The following is a 25,184-nucleotide window of genomic DNA, read 5'->3' as shown; positions in this document are numbered from 1 at the left end:
AGCAACCTCTCAGAAACCGTGAGCTATGACTTAGAAAACTCCATTCTTTGGGGTTTAGCATCCAGAATTTACTTAATCCCTAAAATTACCTACATGCAAATCCTATTTGGGAGGAGATGAGTGCTAGTAAATATTTATCAAACTCCTTGAGGTCCTCAAGAAGAACAAATTTTAAATGAATAATGTCCTCCCGTTAGTTTAGATCTTCATTTCTGTGGATTTCTGTGTGTATCCAAAGTCCTGATTCTCACTCCAGGTTGCAGTTTGGTTCCAGCTGTTGTTATCATGTAGCTCTGCATAGTGCATTTTATTTACAAGATAGTCTAGTCAAATGGCCAGGTGTTCCTTTGGTGGACAAAAAAACCCAGTGACTTGGTCTTCAGAAGGTAATCCATACATCCAGTGGCACTCAACTGCCTGAGTATACGGAGACAGCATGTCCTGTCTGCTCCCAGTGCTCTACCCACAGCAATTTGACAGTGTCCTCCCCGAAAGACTGCCAGCACTGTCTTTTATCAAGGTCACTTCTTCTTTGCTGGGGCTTTGGCATTCCCACCAGCCTTGCCATTAGTTTTGGTGCTTCCTCCTGATTTTGCTGCTTCACCTTCTTTTTCACCTTTCTTACCACCACCTTTTTTCTTGTCAGCAGTGTCTTTTCCCCCCTTTTCTCCCTTTTCTCCCTTTTCCCCCTTTTCTCCTTTTTGTCCTTCTTTCTTTTTGGCCCCGTCCTTCCCTTCTTTCTTGGATCCTGCTTTCTGGTCCTTTTCACCATCCTTCTTCTTGGAGCCTTTGGGTCCATCTTTCTTACCCTGAGCCTTGTCCACTTTTCCAGATACAGTGGGAACTTCTTCTTTTTTTTCTTCTGCAACCTGAGCTGTATGCAAGGATGGAAAAAGAAAACAGGAAAGCAGTTAACTTGGGTTGACATTAGCCAGGAAGAGGGCAAAAATCCTGCTCCCTCCTGGCAAATCTTGGACAATCAGAAAATACTTCTACTGGGGCTTTGTGTCTACAACTGTTTTGCTAACTGGCTACCAGCTTTTTGTGTCTTTATTTTGAGAAGACAGACAAATGGGATAAAGAACTGTTAATTTCAAGAGCTGAGTTGTGGATCTATTGGAGGAAATGGGTCCTGTTGGTAGGAACTGATTAATGAACATTATAAGCACGGGCCATAAGCATTTCCCAATAATGACATTCGCTGTGGAGTTGTCTCCTTCCACAAGAAGGAACAGAAACAGCTCTCGTGCAATTCAATACAGACCTGGCTTGGGTTTGGGTTTTGGATTATTTTTTGGTTGGTTGGCTGGCTTTTCTAATTCTTTGTTTTCCTGTATGGGGTATGTCTCCTGCAGCTGAGAGTGGACAGGAGGGATTATTCTGGGGATCTTTGCTCTCAGAGACAGATAAGAAGAAGATGTTTTGCCCAGCACAGGAATACAAAGTTAGCTTAGCTTATGTCCTGTCCACATCCAATCACCATGGGACTGGCTTCCTACCTGTACCACTGTAATTAATGGCAGCAACGTACCATGAGCATATAGCAATTAACTCTAGCACATAATAAGCTCTGTTTTGGTATGTTTTAACACACAATCCATATTAATTATAGGAAGCTTATAATATTCTTATTTATGAAATATTTTTGCTTAGGAATATCTTGGATTCAGTGCCCATATTTCAGGTGAGAAGACTCGTAAGTATCACACTGGCTCTGCAGACCTGAATTATTCTAACAAAGGTTTTAGCAGCACAAAACCTTTTCTCATCTTTCTTATTTTTCTTCTACTAGAAGAGGTTCATTTTCTCAACAGTCTTTCTTATCTCAGAGCTTGATGCACTGAACCCTCATCTCAAGCTGCAACTTGACGCTTAAACAGAGATCTTATTTTGTACGTTTCTTATGGAAAGTTTTTCCTTTGCTCAAGAGCAGCAGAGTATAAAGTTTTGCAAAAATGAGTGAAAATGTGTTGTGTCCCACGACCTCCTTCTCTGAAAAGCCCCAACATAGGACTCAATGTAAATAGATAACCATGTTAACACAGCTTAGTAATTAAAACCAGCCAAGATGCAGCAATGACCTGGGAGTGACCTCAGCAAACGGAGGATGATTGGTCACTGTTTAGCTTTCTTCAGCTGGCACCTAGACTAAGTCAAATTATTTCACATTTGTCACAGGGCAAGGAAAGATGAGAGTGAACAGGCTGAGGAGGTCATTTGGGATGAGCCTTTGGTGAGATGTCTCAACCCTTACCTGGAGCCACTGGACTCCAATCTGCTTAAGTAGCCCCAAGTCTCCTATTGCTATGGATATCTGTAGTGTCACTTTCAAACTGCAGCAATGCATTACAGGTGCAAATCAAGCCTGAATTTGTTAGGTTTACCTAAAATATCGCTTCAGCATGCACACTGAAATAAAATATCATCCTTTGAGCTTGGGAACTGGTAATTCATTTGTACATACAAATAGGAGTACAACAATGCAGACTCTTTCTTACAACCACGGGAAAGCCTGACACCTCATATAAAAAAAAAGAGAGGGAAGAATGAAAAAAAAAACCCACCACACTGTCTGTTTCCTGGACAAATATGGTAGGAACCAGGTGAACTCCCAAAAATGTCAGCTGGAGCAGCCTCAGACCAGAATACTTTAAGATATCCCAGGCCATGGACCCAGACAGTGCATCTCTACCTAGAGCAAAGGCCAAGTCCTGCTTGTACTTCTCCCACAGACCAGGAGACAGAGCACAAATGAATCAATGTTTGTATATTTTTTTATACACTGAACCCTAAAGTCTATTTTATTTATGTCCAGTAAAATGCCATGCATGACACTCATAAAAGTGCATGGAGAGCCATTTGGCAGTTAGAATATTCCATCATAGTAAATGTGAAGTAGGGTAAAATAATGCCAAGAAATTAGAGTATTTAAACATTGTAATATATTCATGATTAATAGCATTTGACACTTACAGAAATCTTTACAGCATTTAATGGCCACTCAGTAATTAAAATCACTCAAGTCATGTCTCTCGCCTTGACTGGGTCTACTAGGGGTTGTCACAGGATAAGTATATAAATAGTTGACAAATACATACACTATACTTCATGACTGCATAAAACAAGGTGGGTTGCCAAATGTCAGTGGGGAGATGTGGCAGAGCATCACACTCTGTACAGATGAAAATAACAGCACGGACATGAAGCCCAAAGGTTTGCATACTTTCCATTGCAATGCCCAAATCATGTAGTGTAACTTTTTGGGGGACAGTATGCACGCTCATCTCAGAAGGAGGGCAAACCAGTGGGTTTGATCACACAGAGCTTTTGCATCTAACACTTTAGGCGCTGACAGCTGAGTCAGTCCTTTTGGCTCCCCAAGACTGGAGACATACAGGCATTTTTAAGGCACAATTTACCTCTTCCACTTTATTATCTCCCCTACCATGAAAGGAATCACATCCTTTTTATTTTTCCACCATGGATAAAAGGACGAAGTTGAGACAACTAGTGCTGATGCAGACTTCTCCATAGATGTGGATAATGCACTTGTGATTAGATAACTCCTATCCCTGTACCAGTTCCTTCAGGGTAACTTGGGCACCTTTATATCTGACCCCAGAGGACTAGGAGCTTCAGAACACACGTAATCAAGAGCCATTAATTATCAGCAGCCACTCAGCAATATGTTATCCACCAGCCTCCTACCCTGCACCGTGCCAGGACCATAATTCTGGGATTCTTACAAGGTCAAAGGGTGGTCAGCTACTCAACTTACACATTTAACGTGGTAAATGTTTAGGTAGTCTTTATGGTGCAGCTGAATTCTTATAAATCGCTTTCTTGTGGTACTTTATTCACGAGTTCATGCTGCAATAATTTACCATGGCCTGATTAAATCTTCACCAAAATAGTTAGCCTTTGGATCCCACGTTTGTGGGATGTGAAACCTGCTTACAGGAGATCAGAATTTATTAGCATACTGGGGTGAAATGGCCGTTCTGCTGCCCAAATACCCTTTCTGTCTCTTCTGGATATTCTCATCTTCAATTTATTGGTTTTCCAGAAGTAACAGCTAAGCAGGAAGAGGATGTAGCAGAAAATGAATGAATTTGGATTTCTGCTATCTACAAGCATGATCCTTCACACCCTCTGGGATCTACTGATAGCTGGTCCTTCCAGAGTCAGAATTTGATCTTTTGGGCAGGAAATTGGAGGATACAATACTAAGCACTTCCATGTGTGATTGCTCATATGTGTAAGAGTGCATTAACTAGACCTTTGAATGACCTTTAAAGCAGGTTAGGAGAATTTAACTGTATGGACAAGGGCTTATTCATGCCAATTTGGTTTAGCTCCAGAGGGTGGTCTGGCCATTCTCAGTTTGTAGTATTGGCATAGTCAGATGTCTGAACACCTCTGAAATATTGAGGTATGTGCAAGTTCCTACTGTTAAGCACTTAGTTCTGTATTCTGCTGGTGTAGGACTAAATTTCTACAATTATGTTATCTGCCTCTTTCACCAGTTTCATAGACTGGAGCATCACATTTTGAGTCAAGGAAACTCCCAGTTTCCATGAAGCTACAGACCGCAGGGCTTGCAGAGACACAGGAAAGAGAAAAAAAAAAATCATAAAAAGGTATTGAGAAAACAGGAGTGAAATGCAGAAAGGGAACTGAGAAGCAGAGAGTCCAAGGTATGACGTGTCTCATCAGAAAAGAGAAGCCATAGACAGACAGACAGGAAGGCAGTCCCCTAATTTCCTTGCAGGGCCATTTCATCTTCTTCCTTCACCACAGGCAGGGAGTTGAGAGGTCTGGACTGGACATGACCAGAGAGAGTTAGGAGAGTTTCAGTAGAGCCTAGGGTACAGAATCAGGAAAGATGAGTGAGAGGAGCAGAGACCAGTGACAGAAGTACTCTTGGCCATCCAAATGGGGCAAGACATTTATGGGTAATGTGAAACTCTAACAACTCTTTTTCTTCCTGCTGACACCCCCCCGCCTCAACCCAGGAACCGGTCCTTAAAACCAATCAGATTCTCTGGAAATTTTAAACAAGAACTTCAAAGGAATAACCCTGACTTGTACCAACAGAGAAACTGTCTCTTTCATCTAAATGACCATGCCTGCTTCCACAAATGCTGCAGGTTTAGCACATGTGAACGGGAGATGTTTACCAAGTCATGGCAATTTCTTACTGGTTATGCCCAAGGAGCCACATTGATTTACACTAAGGGAGGACCTATCTCTGCATTCATGCATAGAGAAAGCAACCTCAAAAGAAGAGATGGGTCTCATGTGTAGGTGTGGGCATGGGAAGTACCTCCAGGGATCTCTGTCAGCTCGTTGAGTGGTGGCACAGTCTCCAGTTTGTCTGCATATGTCTTGGCTGCTTGCCGTTGAGCATATCGTGCCTCAATCTCTTTCTTTGTCCGGGGGATCCGGCACTTGAAGATACAGCACAGTGTGATAACTGGGAAAGGAGAGAGGGAAGCAAAAGCATTCAGTTTAGTCAGCAGATCTCTCTCTAGAACAAGCTGACCAATTTACAGTGGGGAGACAGCAGGATGAAAAATTAATTTCAGAAGAGTTTCTTCCAGTGGGAACCTGTAGACATTTACATCAGTGGAAGTAACTGCCTGAGGGATATGGTCATGCAGTCTAAAGCGATTGAGTTACCTGAAAATAAAGAATTAGCACTCTTCAGATGAGCTGTGGTAAAGGACTGAGCATGTCCTTCCCATCAAAACCAATGTAAACCATTGCCTTAAACCCTATATGCCACCAGTGTTTCCGAGCATCATGGCATCAACAAATTAAATTCATTATCTCTTTGGAAATTACAGCAGCAATTAAGATGTACTGTCACCCTTTGACAATGTGTTATTGCTAGAGGTTCCTGACAACAAGGTTTAGCTATTAATTTTTGTGGTAGGTACATGCTGGGGCTGTGGACCTCCAGCTGAAGAAAGCAATGAGGAGTTTGGCATGGAAACACTGTAAACTCTTCAAAATAGATCCAGAACAAGAGTTTGATATTTGCCTTAATTGAATTTCATCCAAATCTATTTAGGACAGGCCAAGAATTGAATCCAGATCTCCTAAATCCCTCCCTTCATGCGGTTACTATTCCATCATGCTTCTTTCCATGAGTTAGGCTTCTTTACATGACTTAAGGATGCAGATGGTGCTTTTACTCCTACTAAGATATATTTTCCCTTCATGCTTAAACCTATACGTTACTTCAGAATTTCCATCTGCAAATCTAATCATGATTCAGACAATTCATTGTAATGAAATCACTATTGGTTGGTTTCCTAGACTAGGAATTCACAGACTTGATCAGATCATTGGTTCACCCGTGTACCACCTCTGACAACAACAAAGCAACTTCAGGGAAAAGGTCAATGAGACTCAGAAACTGGCAATCATAAAATTAGTTGGCCCACAGGTCATAAACACATGTCAAGAAGCAGGAGATCTCATGGTTTCTACGAACTTTTGAGTTGCTCTTTTTGTGGGCATCCTTAAAATAGTCTGAGGGATTCTTCTATTCTAAATAAAAGCTCAACTTTCCAGCCTACCTAAGTTCTTAACCTCATTTATACTTTGTGGAAATGGGTTCTGCAGGCACGCAGAGCCTTGTGCTTGGAAAGATGTTGTGTGATCAGTTTTACATGCTCTGTCTCCTGTTTTAACTGGAGTTCCCCTATGCTGCATCAATGCTATGAGAAAGGAGCAAGCATCCAACTTTCTGCTCGCTGCAAAAGTCAAGTAATCTCCTCTGGCTTTATGGTACCATGAGCAATGTATCAAGGAAGTGATAGAAATAATGTGTATGTTTGGTTCCAAATGTGAGCATTTCTCACTCAACAGGAGTAAAAACATTAGTAGACAGCATTCACAACACCAGCACATAGACTGTTTGTTGGTCTAAATTTGCTCCCTAAGAGTTTGTTCTGTACCTGTACAGCCTCTCCTAAGTAAACAGGGATCATATTAACCAGGAACAAGCTCTGCATGACCTCTTCATGTAACAACAAAGAAAAGGAAAGTACTAGAACACCTTTCTCAGTGTTTTGAGGTTGGTGTAAAGTTACCAAGTAAAGTGTAGCAGCTCCTCTATCCTTTTGCTGCCAGAAATATCACTCCCCTTAAACAATTTACTGCAGAGGTGTTATAGTGGAATCACACTCAGGGCCATCTAAGTGTCACAACAGGATGAGACACCTGAAGCTGAAGTGAATTGCCTAAACCAACATGAAATTGTAATTACCTGTAACTGGGGAAGCAATCAAGGTGCTTCCTTGATCTTCTGTGAGGGTCAGCAACAAGCTGAGGGTAATTGAGCTTTTACTTGTCTTACAAAAGGAAAGCACGTTACCCATATGGTGTTATTGGCAGCACAACATTGGCAGCTTGCAGGTGGGTAATGTACCACATCTGGAAAACACAGAGCTGGGACTGCCCAGGTAAAAAAAAATCCTGTTCAGGTCAGCAGGATTTCACTGTGCACCTGCCCACAGAGCCTGCTACAGCTACATCACAACCAATGGAGGGCATAGAACTTCTCAGGCTAGCAGACAAAAAAATACCTCGTAGCTGGGCGAGGATTCAAGGCAAGGTCAGACTAGACATAAGTATGCTTTTTTAACAGTGACTGCAAGCAGGGAAACAACTTACTAGGGGGAATGGGGTACGTGCTTTTTCTCTAATCAGATTTAAATCAAGATCTATTGTTTTCCTAAAAGCGTTCTGGAATTCAGCTAAACCAGGAAATCCTCTACTCACATTTGGGAAAAATTTGCCAGGAAAATTAGCACCATATTTCCTGGAGATTGATAAATGATGAGATTATCAGCTTTCAAGTAAAGCCCAAAGAGTTTGGTTGATGCCCTTGAAAGTCAAGGACAAAATGCCTGCCAGCATCACAGTAGCTGGCTTAGCCCTGCAGGAAGGAGTTGGGCTTGTATCTCTCGCAGTTCTACTTCTTTTCAATTACTAAGGGCAAAACCAGTAGTTGCCACATGACAACCATGAGCTGGGCACTCTGTTTACCTTTCTAATGGAGATAAAGTGTTACACTGAGGTACTGGGGACTGATGTTGTCTTGGGATGTGAAATGATTCATAACCAGCCACTGGAGCAAGAGGCTTATGTGAAAATCATAGAATCATTTTGGTTGGAAAGGACCTTGAAGATCATCAAGTCCAACCGTTGACAATAACACAGTACTATTCCTATCTCCACCCTCCTTACAAGCTGTGCTTTGTTTGAGGTTCAAGGCACGCAGGGGGCTAAGTATTGGACTGAATGCCATTATGTTTTTAAAAGAATAAGCCCATGAATAAAATTTTGGTATAGGAACTTTAGGACTCTGAAGCTGATACCAGGAATGACCATTTCATTGCTAGTGGGAAGCTGCTGCCTGTTGGATATCTTTGCTTTTCCCTCCAGGTCAGACACAGGAGAGAGTGGGTGGAATTCACCTGATGTGGTTTGTGTGTCCCAAAGCTATAGATTACCACCTCAGACAGTCACTCCAGGCTCTCCATCACTGATGGAGAGAAAGAAGCATCTCTACAGGGTGATTAATCTCATCTTAAGATAGAAATTTAAGGTATGCCAAGTAAATCATTCTCTGAGGTTGCCTTTCCATTAACTACAAAAAGTGCTTGGAGTGACCAGTCTGACACAGGACTGTGGAAGAGTTGTGACCCCCTGGAGTTAGAGCCAGAGGCTGGACAATGTGCCCTAGGGCTTCCCAAATGGCATCAGACATCTACATTTAGGCATGCAGATTGTTCCCTCAGTTAGAAGATGTGAATCTCATACTTTGGAAGTCAAGAGTGAAATGTTTGTTGCATATTAGAATTTTGGAGCTAACTTAGCATCACTTCTGTTGTGCCTTGTAGATATTTTAAGCTTTTTCCTGCTTCAAACCAGTGAGATTATATTTGCTACGCTGATAATTTATCCATCAAGTGAACCAGAAAGCAATGTAACCTGTAATGTTTCCTGGGCCTTTGCTGATGCCAAGGTAAACATTATTTTCCACTGGAAGAGCAGAGATGTTTTCATTCTGAAGACAACCTGGGAAACTGAACGTGCCTGTAAGGATCCTGATAGCATCAAAGAATCACCAAGTTCACAGAATCAATCAGGTTGGAAGAGACCTCTGGGATCATCGAGTCCAACCGTTGCCCTGACACCACCATGTCAACTAGACCAGGGCACTAAGTGCCATGTCCAGGCTTTTCTTAAACACATCCAGAGATGGTGACTCCACCACCTCCCTGGGCAGCCCATTCCAATGTCTAATGACCCTTTCTGAAAAGAAATTCTTCCTAATGTCCAACCTGAACCTCCCCTGGCCAAGCTTGAGGCTATGTCCTCTTGTCCTATCGCTAGTTGCCTGGGAGAAGAGGCCGACTCCCACTTCACTACAACCTCCCTTCAGGTAGTTGTAGACTGCACTAAGGTCACCTCTGAGCCTCCTCTTCTCCAGGCTAAACAACCCCACCTCCCTCAGCCGTTCCTCATAGGTCAGACCCTCCAGACCCTTTACCAGCTTCATCCTTGCTATCATTTCCCTTTCTGGGGTTTGACTGCCTGGGTTCAGGGACAGATGAGAAGTAATGCAGCTGGTGGCCTTCAAAGGAGGAGTTAGAAGAAGCCTCAGTGGAGGCTCTCCTTTTCTTCACTTGGAATGACTCTTAAGCTGATGCTATCGTGCCTGGCCCCCCCCGGAGGTCCGCTGCAGTGGATGTTGTAGCTGTGCCTGATCATGTGTTCCATTGACCCAGACCCTGACCCATGGACATGACTTTCTGGCTTCACCTCAGACCTGCTCCATCACTACTGAGTTGGCTGTGTCTGATACCAGTTACCCTTAAGCATCATGTGAGGATGGCTGGTAATGACAATTCCTGTTTAAAAATATCCATTCCTATAAGATGACATCAAGAAATGGACTGTACTCTCTTCCATGAGAGTTAAACATCAAAGCAATACTCTTAAAAAAGCTTAGTATGGGACATGACATCAGCTGAGCATGTTAACTGATAGACCCATGTTCTCAGAGTAGAAGAATTACAACAATAAAAAAAAAAATAAAAACCTCCATGAGGGTTATATGTACAATGAAAGTAGCTTAAACTAGAAGTTTTTGTTTGGGATATGAATATGTACAGGAATATTAATTATAACTCAGTTGAATAGTGATAACTTGATAATTTTTAATTCTGGGTCCACAGGATGAAGTATTTGGGCAACCAGTTAGCTTTGAGAATCTGTTATTATGCTTTTTTGTGGCAGACAGATGACCTGACTTCAGGCCTCGAATGGCTGTTTTATATGAAACATTCACCAATTCTCTTATTCCCCAAGTGAATGCTTTAATCGCACTGCTATCAAAAAATATTTCGTCTCGTTCTTTCATGCTGTGACTCCTTTTCCTTTCCAGGATTTCAGCTTTCATTTTAGTTCTTGAGAAGGCTTTTAAAACACAGCCTGAGTAAACTATTACCTTAATGCCTGTCTGATGCTACGGTGAGCTTGAAGGAGTCTCTGTAAGATGTCTTAGTGCCCCATTAACACCACAGCAGGTCCATGAAAATAATCAAGGTTTGAAATGGTGACATTATTCATTGTTTCTCTGCTATCAAACTATATAAAGTAGAAGAAGAAAACATCATGTGCGACAAAATGTAGTGGAGTACCTTTCAATTTTCTCCATTTTCTCAGCTTTTCTGTATTAATAATATATGGCCTTGTGATACTGTGATAATAAGCATCTTCCATGAACTACACAACTAAAATACAGGTTTTTTCTTTTTCAGTAACATGCTGTGGATTGCTTTACTGTTTGGCTTCTAAAAATCATTTTCTTACCTTTTTTGTTTTTCTTTTCGAGTACCTTTTCAGTTACACCGTTGAATTCAGCCACCAATTCTGAAGGAACATTTCTGTTTTAAACTAAAAAGTCTGGTCTGATCCTGCACACACTGTTCTCTTTTCACACTGAAGATTCAAGATGACAATGTATCAAATAATTTTTCAATGTTTCTGCCAGGCTGATCATATGAAATGTAATTTTTCAAGAAGGAAACAAATACTCATTTATGAAATGAGTATTTTAAAGGAGCCAACTTTTTGCTATCTATGGTGACAAAGGTATTGTAAGTGATATATTTTCATTTTCCAGCATAAACTAAAAAACCCTGACTTGGGAAATAATGAAGAACTCTAAAGTTTGTTCCTTTCTGGATTTTCAGCATGTTTCCATTATTTTTACAGGGGGCAATCATAGAATCACGGAATGGTTTGGGTGGGAAGGGACCTCAAAGACCATCTAGTTCCAACCCCCTGCCACGGGCAGGGACACCTTCCACCAGACCAAGCTGCTCCAAGCCCCATCCAGCCTGGCCTTGAACACTGCCAGGGAGGGGGCAGCCACAGCTTCTCTGGGCAACCTGGGCCAGGGTCTCACCACCCTCACAGCAAACAATTTCTTCCTCAGATCTTATCTCAATCTCCCCTCTGTCAGTTTAAAACCGTTACCCCTTGTCCTATCACTAGATGCCCTTGTAAAAAGTCCCTCTTTCTATGTCTTTCTAATATTCATATCTAATACTACTCAGGTTGGAGAAGCTGAGAAAGGGCCTCAAAAACTCTTGTCTGAAGTACTGTAACAGACCAAACGTTAAACACATAATTTCCACCACAAACAATTAGACGCCTGTGACTAAATAACAGCTGTGTGTTGACTCCCACTGGCTTAAACCAAAATATTTTGTTTCGTAATTGAAGCAAGCTAAGAGCATGTGCAAAAGGCTGTGAAAGGAGCTGTATTGGCTTAAACCAAATATCCCCCATGTGGCCAAATTACCTTGTTGATGGTCTCTTTTTTTGTCACTTAAGTGAATTTAGCTCGTCAACAGTAACACAGTTGCTCCTAGTTTAGCTGGGCAGTAAATTTAAAAAAAAAAAACAACAAAAAGAAGAAGGAAAGAAACAACTTCTTTCTCCTAGAAGCTGGGAAAAATGTAAATGAAAAATCTTCTCCAGTGACTGCTTGGTGTAATATTTCAGCAGAGCTATGATTGAGAAGTGAACGGTTTTATAAATTGAATGGAAATTGGCTGCAATACACAGTAGGTTTATTCCATTTGAAACTGAAAAAAATACAGTCTGCCAATGAAGCAGTTAATTAACGTTTAGCAAAGTAGCCTGTGCTGCTCTCAGTTAATTAGGCAGCCATTCCATTGTTAATAATGCAAGCAATTAATGCAGATGTATTCAATGGCAAGTTAACTTCAGCACTTGTGTTTAAATGCTCTTTGAGAAGTCTGGAGAATTGCTTACTATATGACTATAATGATGCTTTAAGGAAAGATCTAGCATATTTTGGCTGTTCAAGCTACTCACAGCAGTGTTAATAACTGGCTGATTGGGATAATGCAATGATCAGGGAGGGCTACTAAACTCTTCGCAAAATTAGTGCTTGGGTGGCTGCTTGGAGGACTGGTCTACCCTGAGTGCTCAGATGATGCTGCTGCTGGTGCCTGAACCACCTCTTTTAAAGATGCCACTGCTGCTAGTAGAGCTACTGCTGAGATATTAGTGCCTCAGAAGAGGTCCCTGAGCTGGGCTCCAGAAGAAGGAGGCTTTCCCTCTAAAGGGTGTGCAACCATCTACAGGGCATGTAACCTTGCTGCGGCTCAGGCTTGGGATCAGGTTGCAGCAATGGGGACTCAGGATCTGCCTTCTTCTGGAAAACAGGGAGATATAGAGGTAAAAATGTTAGATTTAAAGTCCAGGTTGGAGATGGCTTAGATGCCCTGTCATAATCCTTCTCAGCCCTGTATTTTATCCCACTCTATGGCTGTTCTTTCAAGGAAAATCTAGTACTTGGATTAATGTACTAATTTCCTAGCAAGCAAAAATAGGAGCCAAAGAATGAAGAGCTCTAGATTGTAGTCCCAATAGTTGTGTCAATATGACTTCAAGAAAAACATGCTTTTAAGTATGTCCACCTTTGTAAGACCTGAGGATATGTTGAAAGAACTGCTGCAAGGGGTCAGGGACGCTCCAATATTTGCTCAGCCATCAAGCTTAACCACACCTCTACACATGATATTATCTTGGTGTCTGGAAATGAGGGTCTGTCCACACCGTTAGATCACACCATGTGACCTCTCTGCACATCACAGGTTATTATGTTTAATTACTGCCTGAGCCAAATAACTTGTGTTGGATTGAATCCCACCTTTCTCTGGGGAGAGATCTTAAGGGGTGCAGTGTGGCAACGTCTAATCCCCCTCCCTGCCACATTTATTTCTCAAATTTTCATTTGAATTGACCTGGTTTTAATTTCCAGACTCTACTCTTGCCTCCATCCACTAGACTAAAAGGATCTTTAATACCTTTTGTTTTCCTTTTCTTTCTGAAGTCCTTTGATGCTGCAATCAAGTGGCCTTTTAATCTTCTTTCCAACGAGCTAAACAAAGTGCATTCAGTGAGACTCTTATGACTTTTCTCCAGGCATGGAACAGAGGTGAGGATTTTGAAGCTGCTTTTTTTCCTGCAAGCATTTGTTTTTTCAGTGTTTGTTTTCATACATAGGCACAAGCGTCTCACCAGGACAGAGTGGAGAGGTCAACAAACCTTCCTACCTCTCGCTAATCCATGGTAATACATTCATCACTGTATGTTGTTCGAATGGATTCAGCCAACTCCCTGCATTGTCTCTTCCACCTCTTTTTTTTTTTTTCTTTTTATTCTCCTGCCTACTGGCAAGGAAGACAGCTTTAACAGCAGCCACTTGGTATTTGTTCTGTGCTCACCAGTGAAAAACATGGATTAGGGTTGGACCTCTCATCAGAACAAGTGTTACCTTAGGAAATTTTGATCCGAGCACAGTTAGATTTCTGAGCTAGGAAATGTTGTATGGGACAAAAGGAAGCAGGTATTCACTGAGAGCTCCCTGGAGCATCCCTGTAGATCCAGACAGGGTAGCCAGGGCACTTGAGGACACAGGTCATCTCATCCTTACGTAGACATCTAAAGCAAACAAATTAATTATTCCCACTTGTTCTCTCACCTGGTCACTCTGGAGGCCCGACCTGAAGGCATCTCTAGGTAGGTGAGATGAATCATAGTGACAAAGTCCATAGTAGATGTTTTGGCTGGCAATCTGAGCTATTGATTAACACAAGCCCTAATTAAAAAAAGCTCCTGATTACTTATGCTTTCTATCTCTTCCTTGAGGTCTTTTATGTCTGGTGCAATAGCTCCTGAGGCCAGGGTGGAGATCTCTAACCTTCTTTCCCCATCATCCCACCTTAAAGGCTGGGAGCAGGGGTGGGATTTACCATCCCAAGGGGTGATAAATTTGGGACTGAACCCTCTCCATTGCCTCCATGCAAGGAAAAGTGCTGTCACAAGGAGGAGACAACACTGCAGCTGTGTGAGGCAAGATCTAAGGATGATTGTTCCATCTAACAAGGAGAAATACCTTCTGTCAGGCATTTATTTAAAACGTAGCCAATAAGTTGGGCCTGTGTCTTCTGTCAAACTATACCTAGCAAGAAAAACCCAGGATCCCAACACCCACAGCTAATTTTGTGATTTGGGAAGGTCAAAACCAGATTTGGATCCAGTCTGTGCAGCTCAGACCTGTCTAGCTCCAGACCTCGTGTAGTCCTATGGATACACACAGATTTCAAATGATAATTAACTGCAAGCCACATATGCCTGCTGCCTACATTCATTTGCACCAGATGAGAAGCAGGGAGATGGGCTGTTATTTACCCTGCCCTGGGAATCTGCAAAATCCCTGTTGTTTGGTGTTAACTGGATTTTGTGTGAGATGGTGGCTTGTGCCTGTTCTCCACACTGGGCAGAGAAAATGCACAGGGTGGGTCAGGCATTAAATTGCACATGAAGGGTAAATGGGAATTAAAATTACGATGGCCTATTGAAATAGCAAGAGTAATAATAAACCAGAACATGAAGAGTTAATCAAGTGGGTTTGCCCAGGAAGGCTGCAAATCTGACTTTGACTTTCAGATCCATAAGCCATACACAAGTGATACCAGTTTGTCCCAAGCAGATCTCAAGCACGCCTGTACCTCGTGCACTGTGCCATACAGCAATGAAGACTCTCCTCACAGCCCCCATCTCTGATGCCAGAGTCCACTTGTGCACAAATCTGCACTCCATCACCCCATTGCCTTGACCATGAATGGTCACCGAGTGAGAGGGTGCCGTGGGAAGATGAAGAAGCAGGTTAGGCTTCCAACTGGTGGGGATGCCCACACAGAGGAGCTGTTTTGGAGCCCCACCATGGTCCAACACCCCAGTTCTTCCTCTTGCAGACTCCAGGCACAGCCCCCTCTATGTGACCTGATAGCTGTCACATTTAAGAGAAGACAGCCTCAGGCAATGGCATCATCTCCAATGCTTCTTAGATGATAGGGATCACAGCAATGAATTTTGTAGTAGCCTTGGGGGGGTGGTGGTGGTGTTTGTGTGCATGTGAGCACACACAACAATGGAAGTTTAAGATAACATTATAGTACAAAACAAGAACAGCACAGGTTATTTGTTATCAAAATAATCAACAAGAAAGAATATTTACTTGCTGTTAATTGGAGTACTTAAAAAATGGTCCATCCTTTGTAAAAGATGGTTAACTTTCTCTTAAGCACCCCTTTCTGTGCTAAGCTTGAGCTGCATATGCTGGTGCCAATAAATGTGGGGGCTTGGGCTATTTTGTAGGCACACAAGTGCAGGACAACTGCAGTCTACAACTACCTGAAGGGAGGTTGTAGTGAAGTGGGAGTCGGCCTCTTCTCCCAGGCAACTAGCGATAGGACAAGAGGACACAGCCTCAAGCTTCACCAGGGGAGGTTCAGGTTGGACATTAGGAAGCATTTCTGCTCAGCAAGGGTCATTAGCCATTGGAAGGGGCTGCCCAGGGAGGTGGTGGAGTCACCATCTCTGGAGGGGTTTAAGAAAAGCCTGGACATGGCACTTAGTGCCCTGGTCTAGTTGCCATGGTGGTGTCAGGGCAATGGTTGGACTCGATGATCCCAGAGGGCTCTTCCAACCTGGTTGATTCTGTGATTCTGTGACAGCGCTAAAACAGAAGGAAATATCTCACGTGTGATAAGAGGTTTCCATGTGAGAACTTGGGCTGAGGGCAAAAGAGGGGTTCAGCCTATTGTCCTCATGTAAAAGCCATTTCTTGTCCCAAGGGATGCTCTCTGTGGTAGAGGACAGTACTCCCCCGCCTGCATCCATCTCTGCATGTATTATTCTGTGCACCCTGATGAGTGTTTTTCACATGCTGGGCTGCTGGTGATGCAGTGTTTGAAGATAGACTAAAGCCTCCATCAGTAAGCACCATGTGAAGCATCCCTGAGCCAGCCTAAATTATCTGTGCCTCACTGGAAATTTTGCACATTAATGGAAACATCTGGGTAGCTTTGCCATCCAAAAAAGTAATGGTTATTTAATAGTGTAAATCTTTTGCCTGGCATTTATACTTCAACACCTGCAGCAAGTTGGTAAATAAAACCTCTAACACTTCAAATTAAACTGCACTCAGTTAATTGCATTCAAGATGTTTAACAGTTTGTTGGCGCTTGTTAAATAACACTTGATTCCTGGGAACACTTTTATTCAGTGTGAGCCTCCCTTGTACTCACACTATTTTATACTCCTCTTGAACCTTTGACAGGTTCAAGGTAAAGACTCCTGGTTTATACAGGCAGATAAGCAAAAGCTTTTCATTCATGACTCCCAAGCTGATGAGAGAGCTGCTTCTTCAAGCTTTCATGTTTGTGGTTACATCTCAAGAGAAAAATTACTGATGCTCACATCTGGGGCTACGTGTTACCATTTGACTGGCATGGGTGAGAATGGGAAAGCTTCTCTGGTAGGTCTTGCAGAAGGACACAAAGATAGGGCAAAAGAGATCAGAACTGAGCCTGCTACTTTTGCAATCAGCTTCTGCTTTAGCCCTCTACTTTGTCACTCCTCATCCAGGGAAGCCTTACTTCCAGTAGTACTAGTGGTACTGTAGTTCACAGTGGTGTGGACTACATGTAAGGATGTGCAGTGAGCAATGTTTCCATCGCCCCAGAGCTGTTCTGGTGCCACTAAAACACCAGCACTGAATCATTTCAATGAATTAAAGGTCTGCCACTCATGGACACAAGGTTGCCTAAAGTCCACCAGTAGCTTAGGCAGCTCAGCAGTTCCCTGGCATGATAACTGGGTACCATCCAAAGCCAACTTGGTCTTCAGTTTGAGTTGAGCACAAGGCATGAGCTCATGCCTGGAACATGGCAGTGGGATGCAGTAACAGTTCTGCTGCAATCCCACCCCATGTGGGAACCTCCTGCTGCAGTTCCATCCTACCTTCTTCACTCAACAGAGTACAGACTCAAAACAGGATGAGAAGGAAAGGGGTCTCTCGCTGCTTGTGGTACCTGAAATACATCTGTTTGACACTTTACATCGAGTTGGCATGCTACAGAAGAAGGTGGGCTCTGGGCAGGAGCTGAGAGGCTTTGCTTCCTTTTCACAGCACTGTCCCTGCTCCCATCACCCTCTTCATGGCCTCTTCCCGTGTGCCTTTCACTCCAGAGGGATATGCCAGCAGGGATGTTAAGGCATTTTGCCCTGTGTCTAAACCCAGTTGTTGGATTGTTTCTGCAGAAATCAGTGGGGCATTACTCAAAGAGGTGCAGCTCTCTGGCTGCTGTCAGGGGATGTATGAAAACAAGGAAACCAGCAGACCTTGAAACCAAAGTAACATCCAGAGAGAAAATGAAACAGCCCACAGGGCTGCTTAAAAATGCTGATAATGGTGGTGATGCCAAAGGAAAGGGTGAGTCAATGAAGAGCACACCAGGCAAGCCATGGGCCAGCTGATGGGTTTCCCAGGGATGGATCAGGACCACCCCCTCCTCCACCACAGCACTGCAGTCTGCAAAGGGTAACACTTTTGGTGCAAAGCCCCCAGCGTGGTTATTAGACATTGGAAGGGGCTCCCCAGGGAGGTGGTGGAGTCACCATCTCTGGATGTGCTTAAGAAAAGCCTGGACATGGCACTTAGTGCCATGGTCTAGTTGCAACGGTGGTGTCAGGGCAATGGTTGGACTCGATGAGCCCAGAGGGCTCTTCCAACCTCATTGATTCTGGGATTCTGTGAAACAGGCTGTGCAAGATTCCAAGGTTATGATTCAGTCCCATCCTATCAGGGTGATAGTGTTTGGCCTCAGTTCCCCATTTACAGCTTTCACAGGACAAAAAAAAAAAGGCAAGGCCAAGAAACCAGACAGCAACGCTCCTGAGAAAATCAAATCCTCCTGATACAGCTAATCTCATATCAGTAGATTGTTGTTGTCTCAGCAAAGTGTCCCCAAGAAAGAGACAGATGCAATCATTGTCTCTACTCTTCCCTGCAAGGGGTCTCTTTTCTTATCAGCCAGCACTCAGAGAAGCAACCCAGAGCAGCTGAACTATTCTGGGTGCACAGAGGCAGCCCTGATAAGGATTTCAAGGCAAACTCAGGACACTTGCCAGTCTAATTGCCTGCCTTACTCTACCTGCTTCAAATACCCAAAATGGAAGTTTCCTTTAACCAAAGGCAAAATGACTGAACTAAAATCTTGGGGGCAGAGGAGCATCAGTGAGCTGACCTGCTCTGTGTGGTACCTGAGAAACTTCAGTTTTCCTCCCATTCTTTCCAGATTTTTCCCTGTAGAGGTTGTGCTTGCTTTAAAAATGAGCTCTCATGTGCCTTCTCCAGTCGTAGCAAAAAGACTTGGCATTCCTGATACTTTAGTAGATGAATAAGAACTGTGTAATGATTGAACACAGCCATGAGGTTTATACCTCCAGCATCACCTGAATGATGCTCTGCATGTGCTACAAAGTTATATTTTCTACTGTGGGCTGCTTTACTCCCGATTGATTCTGTGATTCTGTGAAGTTTTTTCCTCTCATATCACAGAGAATCACAGAATCAATGAGGTTGGAAGAGACCTCTGGGCTCATCGAGTCCAACCATTGCCCTGACACCACCATGGCAACTAGACCAGGGCACTAAGTGCCATGTCCAGGCTTTTCTTAAACCCCTCCAGAGATGGTAACTCCACCACCTCCCTGGGCAGCCCCTTCCAATGGCTAATGACCCTTGCTGAGAAGAAATGCTTCCTAGTGTCTAACCTGAACCTCTCATGATGTATCTTATCACAGAGCAGAAACAAAGGGAAAAGATGGAGATGGATGGGTCCAACAGAGAGATGCTTTCATACAGCTCATGAGAAAGCCAGCTATCAGTTGCTGCAGGAGAGATGGAAAAGCCTTCTGCTCACAGGTGTGCAAACATTTCATCTCTTCTGGTCTCTGCTGGGTACTGATGGGAGTTATCCCATTATGTTTGTAAACTACCCATAAACATTTTTCTGAGGAGATCTTCCCAGAGACTTTTTTGTCTGTATCAGTGGCGTGTGTTGATATATATGATGGCTTTATGTATTTTTTTTAATTTATCTTTTTTTTTTTTCCATTAAATAAGAAAATGTAATGGAGGTTTGGATTTGGCTATTTTTCCTGCCTTTTATTATGTGATGATGCCACCTTGTGGAAGTTGCCAAGAGCAAGCGCTGGAAACCACGCCTAGATCATATCTATATTTGCAATCTCAGTGGCTCAGCAGGAGCAGGTTTGTCAGGTGGAAGAGTATGTAGGATCTGTCATCCACACTTAGTGTGTGGAGGTGGTGGAGGTGGAGGTGGTGGAGTCACCATCTCTGGATGTGTTTAAGAGAAGACTGGACATGGCACTTAGTGCCATGGTCTAGTTGACATGGTGGTGTCAGGGCAACGGTTGGGTTCGATGATCCCAGAGGGCTCTTCCAACATGGTTGATTCTGTGTGATTCTGTGATTCTGTTTCAGGGGGGATTACTCTGGAGTAGCTCTAGTTTGGTCTTGTGGCTGCCCTCAGCTATTATCACGCATATCTGAGACCATACTTCTGGAGCAACTATGTCCTATTTCCATTTGAACTGAAAGGAATGCAGTTCAAGTGCTCCTGCTCCACAGTCACCCACAGTGAGGCAGCCAGGGGCATTAACTTTAAAAGCATCTCAATGCCTCTCCTCATCCTCATTTACTCCTCACCTGAATTCACATGCCAAAGTAGACACACCCTTAAAGCCCTGATAACCAGGTGAGATGGGAAGCCAATGGGATCATGTGCAGGCCTTAGAAGCCTTGGAAAGGATGCTCCTCTGTCTCTTACTACAGAGAGCTAGTGCTGTTAGAGGGGTGAGTTGCCCTCCTGCTCTGGCTAGGAGAGTGCTCCTGGAACCAGGAAAAGGAAGCCACCCTAAAGCTCTTCTCCATCTCTTGTCCCATTGGAAAACTAGAATATTCCCTAGTTTTCTGGACTGATACCAAGGCAGCCTCCAAGATCTCACTCACAGAAAAACCTGTGTCTGCTCCTGAGAGCTGAAACTTGGCTGGCAAAGCTGGGGAACCACCAATGCTTTGGGGATCGCAAAGCACAGGAGGAGGAAGATGTTGCTGGAGCAAGATACAAGAAACTGGTGAGAACTGACTGCATGACTCAGTTGTTCTAATATCATTAAGGTTGAACCTATCCTGTTTTGACTACCTCTGTGTGTCAGTGGGACCTCGAACCTTAAAGCAGATGTTACTTTACTGAATTGCACATAACCTATTTGTTTGCTTATCTAAACACAGATCTTTAAAAGTGTTTTAGTTTCTCACCATTTGCTGCTTTCAATACCCAGGCAGTGACTATTTTGTATGTTGTTTTCTGCAATATATTTCATTTCTGGGCTGTCACTAGATGAGTAAACTTTCATGGGTGTTTTCTTCTTGCTACTGATATTGTTAGGTAATTAAAAAACCCTTAGTTTATATTCTGCAAGCAGTGCACGATGTGATGTGTTCATTTGCCAGGAGGGGAAACTTTCTATGCTTTTAACCCTAAATAACCTGGTATTGCCAGAGCCAATTTTTAATGAAAAATAAAACAATCTGACCTACTGGACAAAAATTTCTTTACAATTTGATACCCCTGAACCAAGAAGAAACAGCTCAATAAACCCCTTCACCAGTCTACTTGCATTCTAAAGCTCCTCCTATTATTTTTTGATGCCTCTGTCACATGGTGTATGGAGTCACTGGGGTTAAATACTTGGCCGTGTTTGCTTTGCTCTGTGGAGTTTCTTGTGATTGTTTGCAAAGGGTGTTGTGGCATGTGATGAATTAGCATAAGCTTCACTGATTGAGATCAAGCAAGTTGTAGCAGTAGTTATCCCTCTTACTTTGGGTGTAGGGTGCTGTGTTTGCCCAGAAAGGGCAATGAGGGGAAAAGAAAAGTGAGGAAAATGCTTGTACTTGTTTTAAAAATGTGAATGTCTGGTTTAAACAGAGCATGGGAACTTAACAGGAAGGCTATCGGGGAAGGACTGGTACAAACTACCCCCAGCAGCCAGGGAGGTGGTTGTGGCAATAACAAGTGACTCGATTCCTGCAGTATCAGCAGAGAACACCACGCAGCCTGCTGTGCTCTTTGATCAGGTTACGGCTGCATCTAGATGCAGGTTTAGCAGCAAATTAAAAAATAACAGGAAGGACTAGAAATCAGTTGTCTGCAACACTATGTTTTTAGACCTGGCCCAGCAAACCCACGATAGGACAAGAGGACACAGCCTCAAGCTTCACCAGGGGAGGGTCAGGTTGGACATTAGGAAGCATTTCTTCTCAGCAAGGGTCATTAGCCATTGGAAGGGGCTGCCCAGGGAGGTGGTGGAGTCACCATCTCTGGAGGGGTTTAAGAAAAGCCTGGACATGGCACTTAGTGCCATGGTCTAGTTGCCATGGTGGTGTCAGGGCAATGGTTGGACTCGATGATCCCAGAGGTCTCTTCCAACCTGATTGATTCTGTTCTCCTAAACAACAGCTGCTTGTAGTTTCGGCTTGGCATTGCCTGTGGCTGTTCCTCGCCAGGAGTTTGCATGTGGCCACTGTTTTGGAGAGTGCTCATCACTTATGAGTAATGAGAGTAGAAGTGATGCAGAAAGCTAAGGCACTGACAGCCTTCCTCTAGTCGCTTAAAATGCTTCATTGCTCCACTTGTGAAATTAATTTTAACGAGCAATTAGGGCCACAAGCCAGAATGAGAGAAAAAAATGGTAAAAAATTGCCTAGAAAATTTAGATGTGTCTAAGTCCATATGGCTGGATGATGTCCTTCCTGGAGTGGATAAGGATTTGAGGTGATCTCTGAGTTGATGGGATTTACCTTCAGGGATTGGGGACAGGCTTTGTCTTTCTGCTCACCTGCCCCTAACAGGAAAAAGAGGTAGTTCAAGGGAATTGTTGATGAGTCAATAGAAGTTCCTTTACTGGAAGAAATGAATTAGTTACACACTTTGCAAAAGTCCAGGGAGTAACAAGAAGATGGGAAATAACTGAATTTATCACATTTGACTCATCAAATTGATCTATTTTTATTTTGGATGACATTATAGTTGGCTCAAGGAGAGAGCAGAAGATCCTTCCTTTGAATTTTGATGGGGTTATGGTAGTGTCCTAAGCGATATTCTCCTAAGGAAGCTCATGATAGTAGTTTGTGATGCACAGTGAGGCTGGCTTACACTCTTCCCAGGGAGTGAGCTGCAAGGGGATGAAGCTGGATGAAGACATGCAGGTGGGGAATCAGCCATACCCAGATAGATCCTCAAAGTGTGCTGGGAGAGTGTCTGATCCCATCCCACTGCAGTCACCAGGTCTCAAACAATGGCTTCCTAGTGCCTGGGTGCAAAAAAAAAGGAGGTTTTTAAGTCTTGAAAGCCCTGCTAAAATGAAGTGGGAGTCTTGGCATCCAGACCTTAATGCCAGATCTGGCTGTGACTGCAGACCTCTTGAGGCTTCTTATCTCAGCATGTGGGACAGCACCACAAGAGGTCACATGTGGTTTGTATGGTTGTGTGACAGGGCAGGACCATGGCTATAACATGCATTTGGGCCTGAATGTGGTACTGCAGTTGAAAACTGTCCCAGCTCTGGCACAGCCCTACAGTATCTCTTCTTCTCTGGGATGCCACCAGCTAGGACCTGTTGATGAGTATGTTACAAGACGAAGCCATTGTGGCCCATCTGGAGAGTTGGGCGGGGAGAAACTTAATGAAATATAACAAGGGCAAGTGTAGAGTCCTGCATCTGGGCAAGAACAACCCCATGTATGAGTATAAGTTGGGGACAGACCTGTTGGAGAGCAGCAGAGGGGAAAGGGACCTGGGGGTCCTAGTGGACAGCAGGATGACCATGAGCCAGCAGTGTGCCCTTGTGGCCAAGAAGGCCAATGGCATCCTGGGGTGTATTAGAAGGGGTGTGGTCAGCAGGTCGAGAGAGGTTCTCCTCCCCCTCTACTCTGCCCTGGTGAGGCCGCACCTGGAATATTGTGTCCAGTTCTGGGCCCCTCAGTTCAAGAAGGACAGGGAACTGCTAGAGAGAGTCCAGCGCAGAGCCACGAAGATGATTAAGGGGGTGGAACATCTCCCTTATGAGGAGAGGCTGAGGGAGCTGGGTCTCTTTAGCTTAGAGAAGAGGAGACTGAGGGGAGACCTCATTAATGTTTATAAATATGTAAAGGGCAAGTGTCATGAGGATGGAGCCAGGCTCTTCTCAGTGACATCCCTTGACAGGACAAGGGGCAATGGGTGCAAGCTGGAACACAGGAGGTTCCACACAAATATGAGGAAAAACTTCTTTACAGTGAGGGGGACTGAACACTGGCACAGGCTGCCCAGAGAGGGTGTGGAGTCTCCTTCTCTGGAGACATTCAAAACCCGCCTGGATGCGTTCCTGTGTGATATGGTCTAGGCAATCCTGCTCCAGCAGGGGGATTGGACTAGGTGATCTTTCGAGGTCCCTTCCAATCCCTGACATTCTGTGATTCTGTGATCTGTGGTTCCTTCAAAGACCCCACCTGCCTCTCCCTGCTGCAAAAACCCCTCCATGTGTAGCCCTGCGATGCCAAAGAGCCTCAACCTGTGACCTCCATGGCCATCTTGTCTGTAGTCCTCCGGGAACAAGTCCTACTTGGGGTGGTGTTGTGGTTGGTGCAAGGCAGAGAATTACGACTTACTGACTGCCAGGACAAAGATGGCAAAGATACCAATCACCTGCCAGAGGCGCAGCCCCCAGATCACCACCGTCTCCGAAGTGACAGGGTCCGGTTTCTTTTTTGGGGGTTCTGTGGTGGCCTGAGAAAGAGGGAGAAAAAAAAAATGTGGTTTAAGATTTGCAAGGGTCCCTAAAACAGTCAGAAGGATGCTAATAGCATGGGAGATGGTGGATCCCAGTTTACTGCTCCCCCCTAACAACTTGGAAATTTTTGAGGAATGGAGACTTCACTAAAAAGCTGGTATCTAAAGCTGTTGCCATTTTGACGTTTACCTAAAGTTATTGCCAATTTTCATGACTACAAAGCAAATCTTTGCTGTTATTTCTTAAAATCTGAGCTTTTTCTAGAGTCAGTCTCCTGGAGTCAGGAGAAAATTTCTTATATTTTGCATTCCTGTCTTTAAAAGATATTTTTAAGACTCAGCTGCAAAGTAAAACATGGATTTTTTTCTTTTTCTTAAAAAAAGGTTTCTCCACAAGCTGCATTGCAGTGGCGTCTGCTAGGGCTAGATGAGAAGGGAAGGCGGAAAAGAGCTAAATGTCAGGGCGCAATGAGAGTCAGCTGCTCTGTGAAGATGAGGAGTTGAGGAGGACCATGCAAACCGCAGGGCAGGGGTCTCACCAGCAAGACCCCATCCCACCATGTCCAAACAAGGGGAGCAGGGCAAGCCCAGGGTGGCAGCCAGGGTGAGCAGGGAGCCCAGGTCACCAGACATGCCCATAGTGATGGGGCATGTTCAAGGGTCAGTGGAGCCCATGGCCAGGCACAGGCAAGGCTGTAGTTCAGACAGGGTGCAAACACTAGAGCCTTGACTTGGCTCTCACAGTTGGCCCCAGCAGCCCAACCTCCAGGACAGTAATTTTCTGCCTTTCTCCTGAAGCCTTGAGGAACACTGCAGAAGAACTGCTAGATCAAATAGGACAGAAGTTGTCGTGGG

The 25,184-nt window shown here is 43.9% G+C and overlaps 1 protein-coding gene across 1 annotated transcript; it reads right to left on the bottom strand.

The window, feature by feature from the left end:
* Positions 1-521: 521 nt before the first annotated feature.
* On the bottom strand, positions 522-24,962 carry TMIE (transmembrane inner ear). Its single transcript, XM_068405632.1, has 4 exons — positions 24,888-24,962; positions 24,209-24,326; positions 5,327-5,476; positions 522-874 (listed from the first exon to the last, which is right to left on the bottom strand). The coding sequence occupies exons 1-4, from the start codon at positions 24,960-24,962 to the stop codon at positions 522-524; spliced, it is 696 nt and encodes a 231-aa protein (XP_068261733.1).
* Between the last annotated feature and the right edge of the window lie 222 nt (positions 24,963-25,184).

The sequence above is a fragment of the Nyctibius grandis genome, chromosome 7, assembly GCF_013368605.1.
Source record: "Nyctibius grandis isolate bNycGra1 chromosome 7, bNycGra1.pri, whole genome shotgun sequence".
NCBI lineage: Eukaryota > Metazoa > Chordata > Aves > Nyctibiiformes > Nyctibiidae > Nyctibius > Nyctibius grandis.
This window is presented reverse-complemented; position numbering and strand designations above follow the sequence as displayed.

Excerpts from the sequence above, each read along its gene's own strand:
- TMIE (XM_068405632.1), bottom strand. The coding sequence starts at position 24,962 with ATGTCTGGTGACCTGGGCTCCCTGCTCACCCTGGCTGCCACCCTGGGC. Across the intron at positions 5,477-24,208 it reads CATCTTTGTCCTGGCAGTCA|TTATCACACTGTGCTGTATC; the intron begins GTAAGTCGTAAT and ends CTCCTTTCCCAG. Across the intron at positions 875-5,326 it reads GCTGACAGAGATCCCTGGAG|CTCAGGTTGCAGAAGAAAAA; the intron begins GTACTTCCCATG and ends CCTTGCATACAG.